Here is a 16,457-nt window from a genome sequence, read left to right on the forward strand (position 1 = left end):
TTACAGCAATAAATAAACGCATCATCCAGTAATGTACACCAGATTTAATTTGAAGGGGGGGGAGACGACGACGTTCAAATCACTGAAATGTAATGAAAAATAACACAATGCAGACACCAATGGGCGCCTTAGGAATTAATTTCAGTGCTCCGTCGTTTTCTTTCTTTCTCTTTTTTTACCCCCCTCTCTCTCGTGCTCTCTGGATTTGTCTGAGCCAGCTACATCCCCCTCACATGCTGCTGATGTCTTCAAAATGCACTAAATAAATAAAAAGAAAACACAATCAGTGCAATAATACTTTTATCAACAATAGAAAATCGTGGTGTTGCTCCTTTTCCCCTTCATGTTTTTTTCACATGAAGCCCATGTTGCTTTTGGTTTCCCATCGTCTCTTCGCCTCAAACCTGCAACGCAGAGAAAAAAAAAAAAAAAAAAAACTAAATTACATGAATACATTTGAGCCGTCAACTTCAATCCCTGCATGAGTAATCACTCAGAGTCCGGCTAATTCCGGCTCCAGCAGCTCTATCTCAACTGTATTTGAACCCGGAGTGTCACACATGGCAGATGCGGTGGCGAACATAAACATGAGGACAGAGACGGACGTCGTACCCCCAGGGTATTTGGTTCTTCCTCTTCTGCGCTGCCCTCAAAGCTTCCTCTTCCTGTTTGCGTTGCACGAAGTCACGGCAATCGGCAGCCTGGGTGATTTTCACGGCCATCTATTTGGAGGTTAGACAGAGGAGAGGACCATTAGAGAATGGAAATCAGTCCTTTCTGAGCGGCGTGTGTGGGGGGGTCGCTTCTTGTCCGAGGCTTTGGTGTCTGTGCTGCCTCCTCTGGACACCTACTAGCAACTCAAACAAAACATCATAAGGAAAAACACAATCACATAATGTTTGTTAACGGTTGGATCCTTTACATTTCAGTTTGCACTACTTCTTCTTCTTCTTCAATAAACACGAATTGTTCTTAAGGTCATTTGTTCAAACTAGTCCGTGTTTGGAGCCGTTGCATTGCTTATTATTTGAAGAAATAAGGTAATTGAAAACTACTGTGCTGTCAACAGCCACTGGTGAGCAAGGCAAGCGCAGGATGGAGTGAAAAGCTTTTAGACGACTCAGGATGCCCCCCAAATATGAAGTCGTTGAGAAGAAAGCCACATACAGAGAATGTCGTTTATAGTTTAATGTTACATGGATGGATTAGGGTTGCTAAATTAATCGAATTTCAAACGTGATCATGATTAAATGAAAACTTGGCTCTGCTGCATAAATAATCAAGCAGTTTCTCACCCAGCAGTCAGCCAACCACCAGGGGGCGCACGCATGGCTAAGGCTTCATTAAGCTGCCTAAATAACAAGCGAGTGCACCTTGGAGCTAGTGATGTTCAATACCACCGATTTCCTTTCTGAACTGATACAGATCCGATACACCCTAAGGTATCTGGTAAACCTAAAAGAAGTAGCGTATTTTAAATCACAGCTTCATTCAAGACAGAGTCATTTATTTATTTATTTACTTATTTTAAACTATTAAGTATAGTGAGGTAGTGGCCTCATTTACTATATAGCCGAGCTAATACAACAACAGAAAAAACAAACAGAGACACAAAATATCATACAAAATATGTGAAACTGCTGTTTCAAACACTTAAAAAAGAAAGTAAAATAATACGATCATTAACATAAATTATTGTGTAACTATTAAGAATTACCATAAAATGAGAACCTGAGGTGTTTCACAAGGTTTGTTGTGTCACTGTTGTTGCAACAACTCAATAGTTTAGTTCCACTTGCTTGTTAGTTTACACTGAAAGTATCGATATTTTGATTTGAGGATCGATTTTAGAGCATAACGACCTGGTATCGGAAGTATCGATATTTCATTATCGATCCTCACATCACTACTTGGAGCCGCGGCCTCAAGTTCCCCGGTGAACTGACGAGAGCAAGTCACCATGGACTTGTTTTGGATTTAAGGCGAGCGACGTGAAACAAGAACGAGAGTGCAGCAGAGTTGTGTTGCTCCAGAGGGAAACACAACTAATCTGATCAATCATCTAAAAAAAACATCACAAACCAAAGTACAAGGAATGCGTGAAGGCCAAAGCCAACACTGCTCCACTAAATCCACATTCATGTCAATCAGCGACCCAGACAACCATTTGTGCAAATTTTATTTGTCATTATTAAGCATTTACTCTAATTTAAAGTTTCATTTTGCACTGGAAACTGCTCGGATAGTGTTTGTTTAAAAGTGGTGCAATAAAAATACAGATGTTTTCCCTCACATCATGAATAATCGTGATTAATAATTGTGATTATCATTTTGGCCACAATCGTGCAGCCGTTGGATGGATACACTTAAAGTGTAGTTCTCCTTGAACACACTCTGTTAGCGTACTTCACAAGTTGGTTGTTTGTAGTAAGATCCAAGCTTCATTAGCTTGTCTCCGTGTTTTCTGTCCTTTCATGGTGTTGAGATCAGATCGGAGTCGATTCAGCTTCAGCTGTTCGTGTCCCTGAAGATGTTTGTTCACGACTCTCCGGCCGTATGTTTGGGGTCGATGCCACACTGATGAATACATCTGGGCCCACACTGATGAACACAAACATGTAAGGCACCTAAAACTTTGCACATTTAAGTGGAAAAATTCACATTACACTTTCTGAAATGTGAATATTTGCTGGTTCTCTTAATCTTTCATCACAGTAAACATAATAACGTCAGTCTGGGGACATGTGATGACATCCTTATTATATTTTAGATAAATCCTTACAAGCTTTGTTAAAGTGCCTCCATGATATATATATATATATTTTTGTCTCATTGCTCCCTGCGTGTGTTTTAAGAGGAAAGACACATTTTAAAGCTTCTATTTTCTCCCACACATCGTCACTTTTAGATCAGATTCTTTGCTTAATGCGCAAATGAAACAATCAAACGACGAGAAGTGATGTCGACCGTTTGTTTGTTTGTTTTTTTTCCCTCCATCTCAAAAATGTCGCAGTGGCATTTTTTCACTTTTACACTTGTCACCACTGTTTGCAGCAAACGCAAGTCAAGTCCCCGAGATCACGAGTGAAGAGAATGACCGTGACTGCAAGAGGCAAACATTCAAATCCCAGGGAAGACATGTGTGTATTGTGAAGCAGAATAATCCCAATAACCCCAGCCACGCAGAAGCACGGGAAACAAAGGGAAAAAATCCTGCCTCCTCTTTCACTCCTGAGATAGGTTTATTATTCAAGCAAAGGCAAACTTCGATAAACAACTTGGAACAATTTCACCGAACCTTTGGGTAATTCTCTGTAATATTCAGAGTACAATCAGGAGGGGGAAAAGAAAGTCTTAAGGTAATGAAGAAATGTGCCACCAGTGCGCCACTTGAAGAAGAAGAAAAAAAAAAAAGAAGGACCTGCTGGAAAAAAAAAAAATGTTTCAATTATAATTAAGTGGGATAAACTTTATTAGAAAGACTGAAACTAAAATATCTCCTAATGCATGCTGGGATTAAGCAGGTCAGAGCGAGCAGGCAGGAAAAATTAAACTCTAAAGGCTTTTTATCACCATATTTCAGGAACCAAGGGTGTAAAATGTTCTAATTTGGGATACATTAAAAGCCATAAAGGTCTTTCAAAAAGATTAATGGTACTTTGCTTGGATTTAAGATAAGGGCTTCGGCTGGCTGCAAGTGCTGGGCTCCGGCTGGGCCCTCAAGGCATTCGTCTATACAGTCACCAGAAGATTTGTGAAAAGCGTCTGTATAACCTGGAGCGTACATACTATGACAGTTCTCCAGTTCTTTGCCATTTTATAGGTTTTAAATTCCTCAAATCATGTTTTTTCCTCTTAAAGGGAGTTATAGCCGGTGATTGCTCCGCCGTTTTGCGGCAGATTTCGCGAGCAGATAAAACCACTCCGGGGGGGGGGGGGGTTCCCTGCTCCTCGTTGGAGTGGTGTAGGTGTTAAATGCTTTTAAAGCGGCTCTGATGCGCGCTAGATTACGAGCCGCGCGTTTATTAAATTGTTGACAAATCCGAGAGCAGCCCTCTGTGTTTGCAAAAAAAAAAAAAAAAAGAAAGAAGAAGAAGCACATTGGCTCATTCTGGGAGCAAATCAAACGAAACTGCATGATGCTAAATGGTTTCATTTGGAGATTTACAGACAGAGCTTTTTCCTTTTTTTCCTCTCCCCTACACAAGGATTACCCACATTAACCTGCTCTCCTGTGGGGCTGCATTTGAAATGCAAAAGGTCTTGAAAACACGCCTTCCCCGACATTCCAAAAGAAAAATTAAAACCCGCTTTCCACGGCCCTCATTTCCCTCTCTTTTAAATTCACAACATAGCCTTTTTCCTATATTTAAAGCAGTAAAGGTCTTTAATTTTTCCCCCTTTTCTTTTTTTTTTTTATCAGTTTAGTCAACTCTCTCTTGATTGTCTTTGCTGGGGCTCAACATTAATGTCAACCAAGTTACCTAGGAGACAGAACAGATCAAAGAGACAAAAAAAAAAAAAAAAAAACCCTCAAATGTCTGATTAATCAAGCCTGCAAACAGCTTATTTCTTTTAGCCTGCATGCAAGTATGAAAATGAGATTCCGAGAGCAGTACATTGTGCAGATTTGTTCATTCTTATCTGAACAAAGCCAGCGGCAGCTTATTTCATGGATCACTGGCACTGTCAGCGCTGTGGCGCCGAGCAGGTGACGGCTCCTCTTTCTGTGGCGAGAACAAAATTAGCAAAAAGTCGGCACAAATTAGCCTCTCATATTTTCAGTAATATGACATTATTTTTCATTTACTTTTTTGATCCACTTTTCAGGATTTTTTTTTTTTTTTTCCCTTTCCTTTTCCCCTTCTCCCCTCCCCTCGCGTGCATCTTAGCGCCAAATCCTTTCACATCAGAGGCTGGTGGAAAAAAAAAAATAAGAATGGAGGTACAAAGCAGGAATAAAAGCAGGCGACAGGAAACCTCCTGCACCCTTTGTTTATGTGGCTCCTGCACGGCAAGTCTTCCCACTCCACCACATATTAATATACAATTAGGTGTCCATCACGGGCCATGTTTCTGTGCCTTGCTTCTCTCTGTCTCTCTCTCTTCTGTGTGGCCCATGCACAGCCCTGCTAAAACAAGCTTTATTCAGAGGATTAATTCTCTGACCTTTAAAGATTTGAAGGCAAAAAAAAAAAAAAAAAAAATCCTCGTGCACAATGCTGGCACTGCAGCAGCAGCAGCAGCAGCTTAAGGCCACTAGGAGGGTTAAGTCAATAGTACCGTTTTCTGTTCATTCATGTTTGGGTCGTCATGGAGATTCAAGTGGAGACCCAAACGCGGAGCCCCCGATAACAATACACAACACGGGTTGTAAACTGCACACAGGACGTACCGTCATCTACCGTAATAGCATTTTCACGCTTTGTTTTTCACCCGTGCGTCTGTTTTATTGCATCATTTCTGGGGCGTCTGGTAAATGAGTAGCGCAAGGGATCACAAAAAAAAGAAAAAAACACTGTGGCAATTAAACAGCAAGTGCAAAAAAGACAATGGCTGAATGAAAGATGAGGAGGAAAAATACGTCTCCATGTGGATAAAGTGTTAAAGCTCCTATTAACAATATGAAATAAATGATGGCTTTAAGGAAGAAATGGCCTTAAACCCATTCATAAATTTCCTATCCAGGAAGCCTCTTCCAATTAAAACATGTGAGAGGTGGATTAACAAGGGCTATATGGCTTTGCCTCGCTAAATCACCTCCCCGAGCTGCTCTGCTGCATTTGACGTGTAAACGATTAATGACCAGCCTAATTCCCTTATCACACTACCTTAATGCCTAAATAATGTGGCCTTAGTCAACTTTGGAAAGCAGGGCTGTATAAGAAAGGAATGAATATCAGATTAGGCAGCTTGTGTGTTATTTCAGCATAATTTCTGAGGACTGAGGCGGAGGGTGGGGTGGGGTTGGGGGGGTTGACGTGGCCCGATTGAGAAGCCTCAGTGTTGCAGTAACACTGGGGGAGGTCAAAGGATCAAGAGGTCAATCAATACCACCCAAACCGCATGAAAAAGAAGGAGTGGGAGGATTCATTCAGTTAGTCCATTACGCTCTAAAGTAAAGTAATAGAGTGGAGGAGACACAAAAGGCGACCGTCAAGCACAGTTTCAGGTGTGTCCACTCAGACCACCGGGGTTAGAAGTGCTGTGTCTCGCTAATCCACGGATTATTGATCTGATTAAGTTCTAAGTAGCACATAGAGAGGTCGTCAGAACCAGAAGATATCCCAACTTGAAGATAGTCAACATCACAGACGACAAAGAAACTTTTTTATTGACAATCAAAATGTATCATTATCAGGTGGAAGAATATTTGAACCATTTAAAACATCTACATTAATCGACGTTTTGCATTCATTCTGTGTTTGTTTGCGCAACGCCAGTAAATAAAAACTGCTTGAGACGGTTCCCAAAATGGTCCGATTAAAAAGTCTTAACACCAACATGACTCAGTTTACTATGACGAAAGACGAAGAAAAGCAGAAAATCGTAAAATGTATGGCTAAAAGAGGAATTAAATGACTAATTAATGCTGTTGATAAGGGAAGCATTAGATGGACTACTCATTTTGGCTACATTTTCATTTCTAGTGCTATTATACTGCTTTATAAGACCATCATATGTTTTGCACGTTAAACCTTAAAATGCAAAGTTACTAGTAGGTTCAGCTGTTAACTGAAGGTATCTGAGCGCAACTGTGCAAAGTACAAAGTTAAATCTGTAAATACAGTTCATGTTCCTACCAACTATATGGGTATTCTGCAGCTCTTCTTGGGAGTTTAATGGTAATTTATTATCTGAACTATGACTCATGCATTATATAAAAAGGAAAAACAGCTCTTCATATCTGTATAACTCCAAAAACACTGACGACTGTGACATAATATGACATTTTTCACAGTCCATACTTCCTAACAAGCACCTTTTACGTAGCTATATTCCTGCAAAAGTTTATCAGTCTTCCTTTGGGGGCAGCGTCATAAAAGCTTTGTTGTAATCTCGCCTCCACTTTGACAAACAGAATTACACGGCGAGCAAAAAGAAAGCCACTCCAGGGAAGGCAGAGAAGAACAGCCATGTCTCCCATTTTCTTTTCTAGTAATCTGATGCTAGATACACATGACATGTCATCTTTAGGGAGTAGCAAAAAAAAAAAAAAAAAAAAAAAAAAATAGACAGAAAGAAATCTCTGAAAGTTCGTCTGCTTTGTGCACAACCATTATCTCGCCTCTTCTGAGTAGGGTAGGCTTATTAGCAAGCTTTGAACTCACACTTACAATAATATGCCATCAACAGTTTTATAAGCTAATTAGAAAAAACAGTTTAATTAATGAGTGACTGGCAATAAAATGGCAATCATGAAAAAAGAAACCGAGGGTGCTAAGCTTCCACTACCACCAATTAAGGCCTAATTACAAACAAATTATATATGTGTTTTGCTGTGGGCTTTAATTTAAAAAAAAATGGCTTTAATTAATAGAGAAAACATGCTAATTAATTAAACAGCACACAAATCTACATTGAAAAGTATGCTTTGTCTATCAAGTAATTAATGAAATACAATAATCCAAATGAGATTCCCAGGCATTTGATAAAAGCTTAGTACCCATTTCAAAATCCATTTCAAAATTAATGGGTGAAAATTTAATGTGAGCCATCTAGAGATACAATAAAAGTTCATTCAGTGATAAATTGCTTATGCTGAAGGAAAAACGAACAAAGAGGAGAGTTTCCCTGAACTCTCTGCGAGGTGGCCTGAGGGGGGGCTTGCGAGGGAGACAGAGTCAGACTCCCTCTCTGATGTGGGGCGGGGAAAGAAGTCAGAATCTGATAAAGCCCGGTTTCCACAAAAGCCCTGCTCATTAATTTTTTGATTACAAACACGGGGCATGGCAGGGAGAAGGTGGCGAGAAGAAAAAAGGTGTTAAATAACATGAATATCATGAAACACTCTTAGTTCAGCTCTTTGTTTCAACTAAGCCACCATGTCTCCTCTGACAAAATGCCGCGCCACCTTTGTTTCACAGCATTTTAAGCGAGGCTTTCCAAAGGGTAGATTTCAAGGACAGTGGGGCTTTTCCTTTCAGCTGCTGCCTCTATTGAAATACGAGCTAGAACATAATGAGGGATATTATAACCATCCAGCATGTTCAAAAGCTACAGAAACATAAATGGCTCCGGTTAATACATATTCATGTGTCCTATTAATGTATGATCCAACTATTAGAGGGGGGACGGATCTTTAAACAATTTCGACTAATCAGGTTAATCTTGCTCAAAATGTCATCTAAAGAGCGGCCCTTCCCGAGTACAGAAAGACACTGGTCATAAATGAGGCCATATTAGGATGATATTAGGGTTTGAAGTTGAAGACAAGCAGCTAAATGAATGGACAATCCTGTGACTATGAGGTCAGCTTATTTAGGGGAGATCTCCACTGGATTTGAATGCACCAATGAGTGCTAAACTTGAGTGAGCTTTGTGAAGGACTCTGCACTAGCACGGGAGACAATGTGTAATGTTTATAACTTTCAACTAGTAGTAATCCCCGTGGCACAAAACTGTTAGATAGCATTGAGAACATGCTGCTTTGTTTCTGGGGCCATTTGCAGGTCTGCTTCGTCTTTTCCCACTTTCACGAAGGGTTCAGGCACTTTTTTTTTTAATATTCTTTAGCTCCTGGAAATCACAAAATGGACTTGACATCCCCCCTTTGTGCCCAGACTATAGAGAGTTTCTGTTTTGAAGTGGTAATGCCACTCTAATAGATGTGATGAGTGCTATGGGGGGGCGACTGTAAGCTCTAACGCAGCATGACGGCCTTTTGTAAAGAAACATACCCACTTACTGTATAGATATAGAGCGCCGCTATTCACCAACAATTTAAAAAATAATTCTGTGCCTCTGTTTTATACATTAAAATATTCATTGTGAGGCTTGTGTGTTTAATTAAATACTAAAATTAGAAAGGTATTGTATGCAAGCAGCTTTTGGAGTTGACTCTTTTTGCTTTGATTTAGGAAACAGGGAGGATTATATGTTTAGTACTAAGCTTTCCTTGAAACCTGGAATCCAGATTTAAGATTTATATCATTTTTTGATATAGTAAATTGTTAAATTTGATGCACACTGATGCTGTTGGTGGTTTAAATCAAAGTAATCTTATTCTGTTTGTGTGATACAGGAGCGGTCACATATGGTGTCCCACAGGGGTCAATATTAGGACCCTTACTCTTCCCATTAGGCCTAGGTATCAATACTGATTTTTGATGCAATTCAGGCTGCAATTTGATTAGATTTGACTTAATATCAGTACATTTAGAGGTCTGTAAACAATTTTACTTAATAATGAAAGAGATTTTTCACTAAGAGGTGTAGGCGATTAAACAATATGCTGCCTTTAGTTTCACATCTTGCATATGGCTTTGCTTTTATCCTGCTCTTATCTGTCCTCATACGTTTTTAAATCCAACAAAATAACACCTGATGGTGCTCTAGGAGCTGGAGCTCCCGTCATGTTTTGGATATCTCTCACACGTGGACTTATCTTATGTGATTAGTCATGCAAAACCATCCTGGTGAGATATCTATAACAAGAGGATGCAGGAAATGGCAGATATCAATCAGGGCACTTTATGAGTCCCTATCAGCTCTTTTAATTTAAGATAGATTTGGATAGATTTTTTTAAACCCCAGCTCTCAATTCACCATATTCTATATATGCTGATGATTCTGCTTTGTTCGTGTGTGTACATTTCACTACATTTGAACTAAAAAAGAACTTAAAGGTTTACTTCCAGGTAATCTTATAACTAATACAACACAACTAATAACACATTATTCTGCAGTATCGTCAGTTGTCAGGTTTTACCGCCACCTCACTGACCAGGAATAGCTGAGACAAATCAATCTGTCAAATATGAGCTGTTGGATGCTATCAAGCCTCCTGACAGGCTTTGAGCGGTTTATACTAAACGTGTCAGTCACTCCATGTTAGGCTAATTACAGAATTAATTAGCCTGTGTGCAACTTGCTGCAGAGTAAAATAATGTAGTAATCAAAGGCCCCAGTCTCCGTAATTGGAGGACTTGCACCTTTTAATCTACAGAACTACTAGGACTATGTTCAAGGCTAGAAGCTTCTTACATTATTCTGTGCCTTTTTAAGCTTGTGAAAAAAAAATCATCTAAATGTGCTGAGGAGGATCAACAGACATCTTTAAGAGGAACAGAAACCTTATCTGAATAGTTTAAAGGAATACATTAGAGAGCTTTGTCTAAGCAATGTCAACGTTAATAATATTTTATTACCTAAATGGAGGGGGGACGGTGTGATTTCTTTGCGCCATTTTGGGGCGTTAAGACTTTCGCTTAAAAAACTAAGCATGTCTTCATGAATTAATCTAAAACAAAGACTTTCAGCCTTAGGAAATATTTAAAAACCGTAATGAGAATAAAAAAAAAAAAAGCAACCTGCAATATCCAAGCAGCGCGTCTCAGAAGTTTGACAGATGAAAGAGCGCATATCTCCGAATTTGGAAGGAGCCTTCAAAACAGGGTTTTACCAAATTGTTTTAATGTTCTGATAAAAAAAAAAGAAAGTAGAGCAAATGGAAATCATTAATTGATTTGAGGGAGCTTAAAACAGAAGAAACAAACATTTTTTGTGTTATAAAAGGAGGGCTTCTGACAGCAAGCTCTCTATCTTCCCTCCATTTCCCTTTGCTTTGAGGAGATAAGTGGGAATCCGTTAGATTGAGGATGAAAATACACTGAAACATTGTCATCCAACATGTACCGGCATTTTCTTTACAAAACAATGCCTAGAGGGACAAACAGGCCTCTTTAGTTCTTCACAGCTGTCGCAATGCTTTTGCATTTTTCGCGAAGAAAACCTGTTCCTATTCTTCCAGTGAAAGCCTGCCACAATAATGTCTTGGTGTTATGACCGTAAACAAATTAAACATCTAAGCCATTCCGTACCAAATGAGCCACTCAATTATAACCTTGAAATTGATTCTGGCCACAGTGGAGATTATTGATCCTCTAAATGTTTGTCACAGTGCTCCTGTCAAAAGTGAACAGGAGCGCTGTAAACAAACATGTTGGTCTTAATGCTATCTGCATTACAAGCTGCATCATTTAAGGTTTACGGTAATCCTTTTAATTCGAGGTCCTTCAAACTTTTTTTCTGCTTCTTTACTTTTTTTTTTTTTTTCTAAAAGCACAACTTTTGCATCACCTCAATTTTCAAGGAAGCAAAAACAACAACAACAAAAAAAAAAAAAAAAAAAAAAAAAACGGTCAATTCCTTACTTCCTTGAAATGAAGTTATCACCGCTAAACAATGAGCCGCGGCTGCCAGACTGCTGTCACGTCCCATCACGGTTCTGGCAAGACACAAGGCAGGTGCCAAGGAGGCGAGAACCTCAGCTCAGGCTAAAACCAATCCAAAAAGCGCTCTAAGAGGCTTTCTGAAAGTACAGCGCAGATGCCACTCACAAGAGCTTTCATTTAACTCCCCCATATTTGACCACTCTGCTGCCAGTTAAGATGGTAATATAAAAAGGGCTCTGATGCCACACGCTAATGTCTATTACGCAGCAGAGATACCCAGCCACGTATTGTGTGTAATGACGGTTGAATAGTGCAACACCTTTAAACGAGGAAGCTTGTTTAAAGGCCTATTTAGTAAGAAAGATTAAACAAACAAAAAAAATATGCAAAGACACATTTAGTGCATCTCTTTTGGACACAGTTCTCTAGTTCATATTTTGATCAGATGTTTTTTTAGAACATATATTTTTCTCTCAGACAGTTACGCGACTGATTTTTAACTCCCGACTGAATGTGAACTCTTTCTGAAAAGATTTACAAAAAAAAAATACGTTAACATGGTAAAATATAAAAAGAAGCTGGCTAAAACTCTGAGGAGACTTTTGCTGTGAAACATCCAATCACATCGCTTGTAGCAGTTGCCAAGGCAACCATGTAAGGTAACCTTCCCTTGACGTTTCCTGTCTTTGTGCTAAGCTACTGGCTGCTAGCTTCACATTTAGCATACAGACAAGAATATGGTATGAATGTGCCCCACAAGTAAATTTGAGCATTTATTTGAAATGTATTTAACGAACGATAACTTTAATTCACTTCACTTTTTATGTATAAATATGATGGTTTTGGAAGAATTTAGAAGTTGTGGCTTGTTGTCCATAACAATGGTGACTTGTGGGTATTGTAGTGGAGCTGACAGCGATGCCACAATTATTATTATTATTATTTAAACTATTTCTACCGGTGGCCGTAACTTCATCATATACGTTCATGACATTATATAGGAGGATTTTTTGTGTTTTCATGTTGTGCCAAACTGACAAAAGAAAAAAAAATTAAATGTTTTTCAGAACCAGTGCCCCTCCTACTTTGCAACTCCACTGAAATCCTCGACCGGACCCGTAGTTTTGTTCCGTCCTTGTGCCGCTAATGTGAAATGAAAAAGCTCATGTGACGCTGTGAGCGTCGTGCATCATAAAACAAAGAAGTTTAACTTTGATGCTCAAAGTGCTGCAATTCCCCCGGTGGAGAAGTAACACTGCAGCTGTATGTCTTTTTAACCACAATTATATGTGTGTGTAGGCTACATTTTATGCTAAATTAGTTTCAAACCACTTGATCCTTGATGCCTGCCAAGGCGGTTAGTTACAAAACTTCAGGCACTGCATTTAGGGACATGTACACTTCAAAGGTATGAAACTCTTACCTGGAGAATGATTTAACAGTTGGCTTGAAAGCAATGTACCCTTCATTAAAAAGCAGAGCCAAAAGTCCTTTAGACACTGCAGCACTTCAAAACTAAGGGGAGGGCTTTCCATTAACTCAATGGAAAAGGGCTGCAGGACTGAATGGTGGATGTCTGCGTGTGTTTTTGTTCCTCTATGTCTTTGCAGCAGAAATGGCCACGGATCCATTAGCCTGATTTGTCACAGCGGGAGCACCCCAAAGATCTCTTATCAGCACAACGTACCTCTCGAGTGGCGAGTCTGTCGCTCATCTCCTCCGCCTTTGCAATGTCCCCTTCAGCTATGGCCCTCTCTATGCTCTTTTCTAGGCCGGACTGCAGAAGAGGGGGGAAAAAAAATTCAGATTTCTTTTTTTTTTTTTTTTTTGAAATAGGGGTAGAGAGAAAAAAAAAAAAAATCAAAGAGTAACTTCAAAAGTCCCCAGGGCCTTATTTTTAATATGATTGCCATTACTACAAATATGTAGATTTCGCTTCACAAATGAAAACCTTTTTGATTGGATATTAGTGGGGAAATCTTAGAAATGCTACAGGAGATTACCAAACATAAATGTGACTCTTTAATTACACATTTCCATTACAGGCCTAAGCAGGGGAGGGTGTGTGTGTGAGTGTGTGTGTGTGTGTGGAGAAGCCCCCGGTTACTGATGGCAAGACAGTTCTGCTGTGATGAGACTATCTGAGGAAGCCGAGCGCCAGATTTCTTCAGCCCCCAAAATTTCATCATGGGGGGAGAAAAAAAAGTACAGTGGAAAGAAGCTGTAATTATTAATGTGTCCCCTCTGATGTATTGTTGACTAACTGTAAAAGCACAGACATATTAAAAAAGCAGAATTAGTCTAAACTTTCTCTGTAACTCTTTAATACACTTAATACAGTTTTATAGTTGTGCTTAGACTGTATATTGACACCGATACAACCTAAGTTGTGATCTCAATTATCATCTACTGTTTCCTCACAAACACAACTGACAGACCATCAGCGTACATGACAAGAAGGTGAAGAAATTCTGTAACAATTGGCAGCTATGATCTATTTTTTCCTCAAATTACTGTGCGAAAGACTGGCCAGAATTAAAATATATACAGTATATATGTTAATTAACAAGGATCTGCATTTGAGGGACGAAGGAGCGCCCTCATTATGTTGATGTGACAAGTTCTGTTTCATTCAGCTCGTTAATTATTTCTTTTTTATCCCTCTTATAGTTGCCCTATTCAAAACGAGGCTAAAATCAGCAAAAACTCAATTTTATGCTACTCTGAGATAAATTAAAATACTCCAAAATAATCATTAAATGGATTTCAAATTGAAATGAGAACAGTCCCCATTCACTGGGTCACTTATAATGTTCATCAGGCTTGCAAATATTTTGCTTCATTGGCAATTTGACAGCCTTTGCATGAAACTGTTGAATTGTATTCATATGGAAGAAAGTTTAGTTTTAATTTTTTTAAATAATTAATTCTTCAGAAGCCAGAGCACATGGAGCAAGCATTAATTTAAATGTCTCCTCTGCAATCACAGCATCTGTTTCAGGTACTCTAACCCTCTCTTTTGTCGTGCAACATTTAGATTTTCATTAGTTTTTTTTTTTAACAGGGAAAAAAAAAAGCTACATTTCATTTTAATCTTAGCGACACTCAGAAGGAGATTCACCCTAATCTTATCACTAAACGTAGCCGAACATAATCCCTAATATTCTTCTCAGAGTCAGATTGCGCTTCCAGAGGGATTCTCCTAATCCATATGTCATATCATATAAAACAATGAGAAGATACAGTGGCACTGGAACACAAAGCATGGTGAAGGTGTTACTAACAGCTACGACAGACGCTGTATTAAACCCCCGGAAGATAAGTTGGAAGGCGGCCTTTGTTACCTTCGGAGGTGGCTTGGAACATGCTGGGGGATGAAATCGATCATTTACACCGAAATACTGCTTGAGCTCATCCCAGGGCTTCTCCTGCTCCTCTTGATGTTCTCTGCTGACAGTAAGAAATGTCTGTTAATGTTCAGTACATGTACACAAGCATTACAGTTAAACAAACTATACTCCCTGGTCCCATTCAGTGTCCATTTCTATTATTAAACTGTAATCAGAGTAGATTATTTTATCTTTTTTATACTGCGTGGCATGTAGGATTTTGTCAAGGAGTTTACCGGTAGCACTTTCTATCTAGATAAATAGTGAAAACCACAATTTACCGACGCATCCAACATATTAGGTGGCCACTAGATCCTAGACATGCTATCATATTATGAAAGTCAGATTGCTTTCCTTATGTACAAAGTCCAGTGATGTGTGGTGCATTTATGTGTCGGTGTGAAGATCAAGTAACTATTTCAAAGTTAGCTTGCATTGAGTTTGTTTTCCTTGCAGTCAATACTTTTGACTGCACATTTACTACTAATAGTTGCACACTGCTTTCACTCCACTTTGGCTGCTTATTTTTAGAGCTGTGGTGTTGTATGAAGTCTCCTGAGGGGACATTGCGACATGTTAGTACCTTGTCTCTGTAGGTGGCTCCTTGCTTTCAGGTGCTGTTATAAAAGACATAAAAAGACGGAGTTAAAGATTGTTGTTGGCGACAGCTAAACACAAGTTTGCACCAGGTTACACCACAAGATAATGGCCTTAGTCTCTATCATTACAATGGTGAGCACTGTATGCTTTTAGTTTTGAATATTGATTCAAATATTGTTGTTCACTGTTGGGGAAACATGTTGAAACAACATCCAGCTGTAAATATCTGCTATAGTGTCACTGCTACCTTTCTTATGGCGTCTTCTTTTCCTTCTTCTGGGGTCCTTCGTCACCTCGATCTCATCTTTCTTCTTCCGTAGATCCTGGAATTTCTTTTTACACAGACACAAACTTCATTAACCAGAACCACAACCCTTGATCAACAGGATTACTGCTCCACACACTCAATGCTGCAAAATGCCACACACAGGGCTGTGAATGGACAACCCGTCCATTAATCACTTCATATTAGCTGTTGGTTCAAGTTTAAGCAGTGCTGGGGACACTATAGACATGGTAAATGTCAATGATGTGACTTTGACAGTTGGCTTTAGTTCTACAGACCGCATGGGCATCACAACTAACGTAGCTAACGTTAGCCTGTAGCTCACAGAATGAACGCTGACCTCACGGCATAGCAAAACTACATACATACCTGCCACATTTCCTGAGATATACCAGGCAAACTGCACATCGGGGAATCATTGTCTGCATCACTGGCAGTGTGACTCGACTGTGGCTTCTCACTCTCCCTCTTGTCCTCTGTATCTTCCTGCTCATTCTCCTCGTCATCGGGACTGAGGTCGTCTTCGGTTATACCTTTGGGCAGGAGTCCGCTGTACATGCCGTCTCAATACTTAATCTTCAGTTTACACCTTAAATAATCATCGAGTTCCTTAAAAAAAAACGGACAGAAAACGGTAAACTACATATTATGACAACAGATTCGTAGCGGTCTCTCATTTCCGGGTAAACAATGTGACGCGTCTAGTTGGAACTCACTCATTGGTTGGTCGCTGGTGACGCTGAGCACGTTGTCCAATCAGAGTTGCGCTAGCAAAAGCTAAACAGC

At 39.5% G+C, this 16,457-nt stretch overlaps 1 protein-coding gene across 2 annotated transcripts; it reads right to left on the reverse strand.

The window, feature by feature from the left end:
• Positions 1-282: 282 nt before the first annotated feature.
• On the reverse strand, positions 283-16,375 carry fam204a (family with sequence similarity 204 member A). Of its 2 annotated transcripts, none has more exons than XM_047604091.1 (7): positions 16,041-16,375; positions 15,633-15,717; positions 15,369-15,402; positions 14,741-14,843; positions 13,084-13,173; positions 613-722; positions 283-404 (listed from the first exon to the last, which is right to left on the reverse strand). In XM_047604091.1, the coding sequence occupies exons 1-7, from the start codon at positions 16,227-16,229 to the stop codon at positions 353-355; spliced, it is 663 nt and encodes a 220-aa protein (XP_047460047.1). In that variant the 5' UTR covers positions 16,230-16,375; the 3' UTR covers positions 283-352. The 2 variants fall into 2 exon arrangements, with proteins under 2 accessions (XP_047460047.1, XP_047460046.1); XM_047604090.1 differs by having other exon boundaries at positions 14,741-14,846; positions 16,041-16,374.
• Positions 16,376-16,457: the final 82 nt, after the last annotated feature.

This window comes from Mugil cephalus, chromosome 13 (genome assembly GCF_022458985.1).
Source record: "Mugil cephalus isolate CIBA_MC_2020 chromosome 13, CIBA_Mcephalus_1.1, whole genome shotgun sequence".
NCBI classification, from domain to species: Eukaryota; Metazoa; Chordata; class Actinopteri; order Mugiliformes; family Mugilidae; genus Mugil; species Mugil cephalus.